General features: G+C 43.6%; 1 protein-coding gene across 1 annotated transcript in view; it reads left to right on the top strand.

Moving 5' to 3' along the window:
- dnajb11 (DnaJ heat shock protein family (Hsp40) member B11) overlaps positions 1-869 on the top strand; it is a 13,215-nt gene extending 12,346 nt beyond the window's left edge. The window contains exon 10 of the mRNA XM_015404364.1: positions 564-869. Within this exon, the coding sequence (XP_015259850.1) occupies positions 564-628 (65 nt within the window). The 3' untranslated portion in view covers positions 629-869. The remainder of the gene's footprint in view (positions 1-563) is intronic.
- Positions 870-1,391: the final 522 nt, after the last annotated feature.

Here is a 1,391-nt window from a genome sequence, read left to right as displayed (position 1 = left end):
GTACTCACCGATACTGATACCACCATTTTAGGGCAGTATCGGGGCCCTGTCCGATACTGGTATCGGTATTGGCGCAACACTACTGGAAACTGCACATATGCTGGATGCTGATGGGGATTTTTTTAAATGTCATAATTAAGTGTTTATTTCCGCACGTTTTCATCCTATGAATTTAATAAAATTATCACGCACGCTCTCCTCAAGCTCCGAGGAAGTTGGAGTGGAGCAAGACGGGAGGAAACGTGGAGGCTGTAGGCTTTGCTTTACGCAGGCGGTCTGCAGCGGAGGATGTGGGAATATTGGGCTGACGGCCAAGCAGAATCTTTGCGTGGGTCAGCTCTGATCCACTTGTTTGGATGAATGGCAATTGACCGCAGTCAATCATCGTGTTTGCAGATGTTGTTGTAATCTATCCATCCATCCATTATCTGACCCCTTTTATAATCCCAAAGGGAAAATAAATGTTGTATTAACTACATGTCCTGTGTGGTTAATATAATATCTGGCAAAGGGACGCTCCACCTCTCTGTATCACTAATGGTTTTTCTCCTAATGTGTTTCAGGTATTCGGGGGATCCTGAAGCAGGGATCCGTACAGAAGGTTTACAACGGACTACAGGGATACTGAGCCACCGAGCCCAGACTGATTTCTTTACAACCGCAAGAATACACTTGTTCAACTCAACAGGATTGTGCTCCAGCTTTCTGGTCAAGATGTATTTATTATTTCCAGATTGTTCTCAGGACGGTTGAAACTTGTTATAGTTTCTTTTTAATCATCTTGTCTGGAGCAGCAACAATGATTTTATTTAAGTGTACAAGCGGACGCCACGTCTGTGAACTCTATTTTTTCTTTTCCTGTCCCCCCCCCCAAAAAAAAACATCTACTGTAACGATTTGTAAAGATCTGAAACATGAAACCTGGACAAGACCTTTCTTTACGGTAACGTGACACTTTCTGGAGCCTGGCGGCTGAAATGGAGCTTACTGGACCTCACCGGTTCATCCAAACCCAACGGCTCCACCTGTTTAGTAAAACTGCTCTGCTCTCATTTTCAGTTCAGCTCCGTTTTGTAAATGAGAAGGAAAAAAAAAAAATCTCATGTTCTGTTTTAGTCCTTATTTATGTTTTACATTTTCCTCCTGCTGGGACTGCGGTGCCCCCTGGTTCACTGCGGTGAGAGTTGATCTCTTCAGTTAAACAGTGAGCTCAGTTTCCTTTAGAGACTTGATCTTTTACTCCAGATGCCACATCGTTTTTTTTCCGTCTCTTTTAAACAAACTTGAAAAAGTTCAGTCTAAGCAACTGAACGAGAAGTTCTCTAGAAGACGATTCGCCTCTCATCCGACTGGAGGGTTCTGACGACGCCTAGTTTGACACCAGCAGAAAC

Source organism: Cyprinodon variegatus, unplaced genomic scaffold (genome assembly GCF_000732505.1).
Source record: "Cyprinodon variegatus isolate N-32 unplaced genomic scaffold, C_variegatus-1.0 Scaffold1710, whole genome shotgun sequence".
Classification (NCBI taxonomy): domain Eukaryota; kingdom Metazoa; phylum Chordata; class Actinopteri; order Cyprinodontiformes; family Cyprinodontidae; genus Cyprinodon; species Cyprinodon variegatus.
This window is presented reverse-complemented; position numbering and strand designations above follow the sequence as displayed.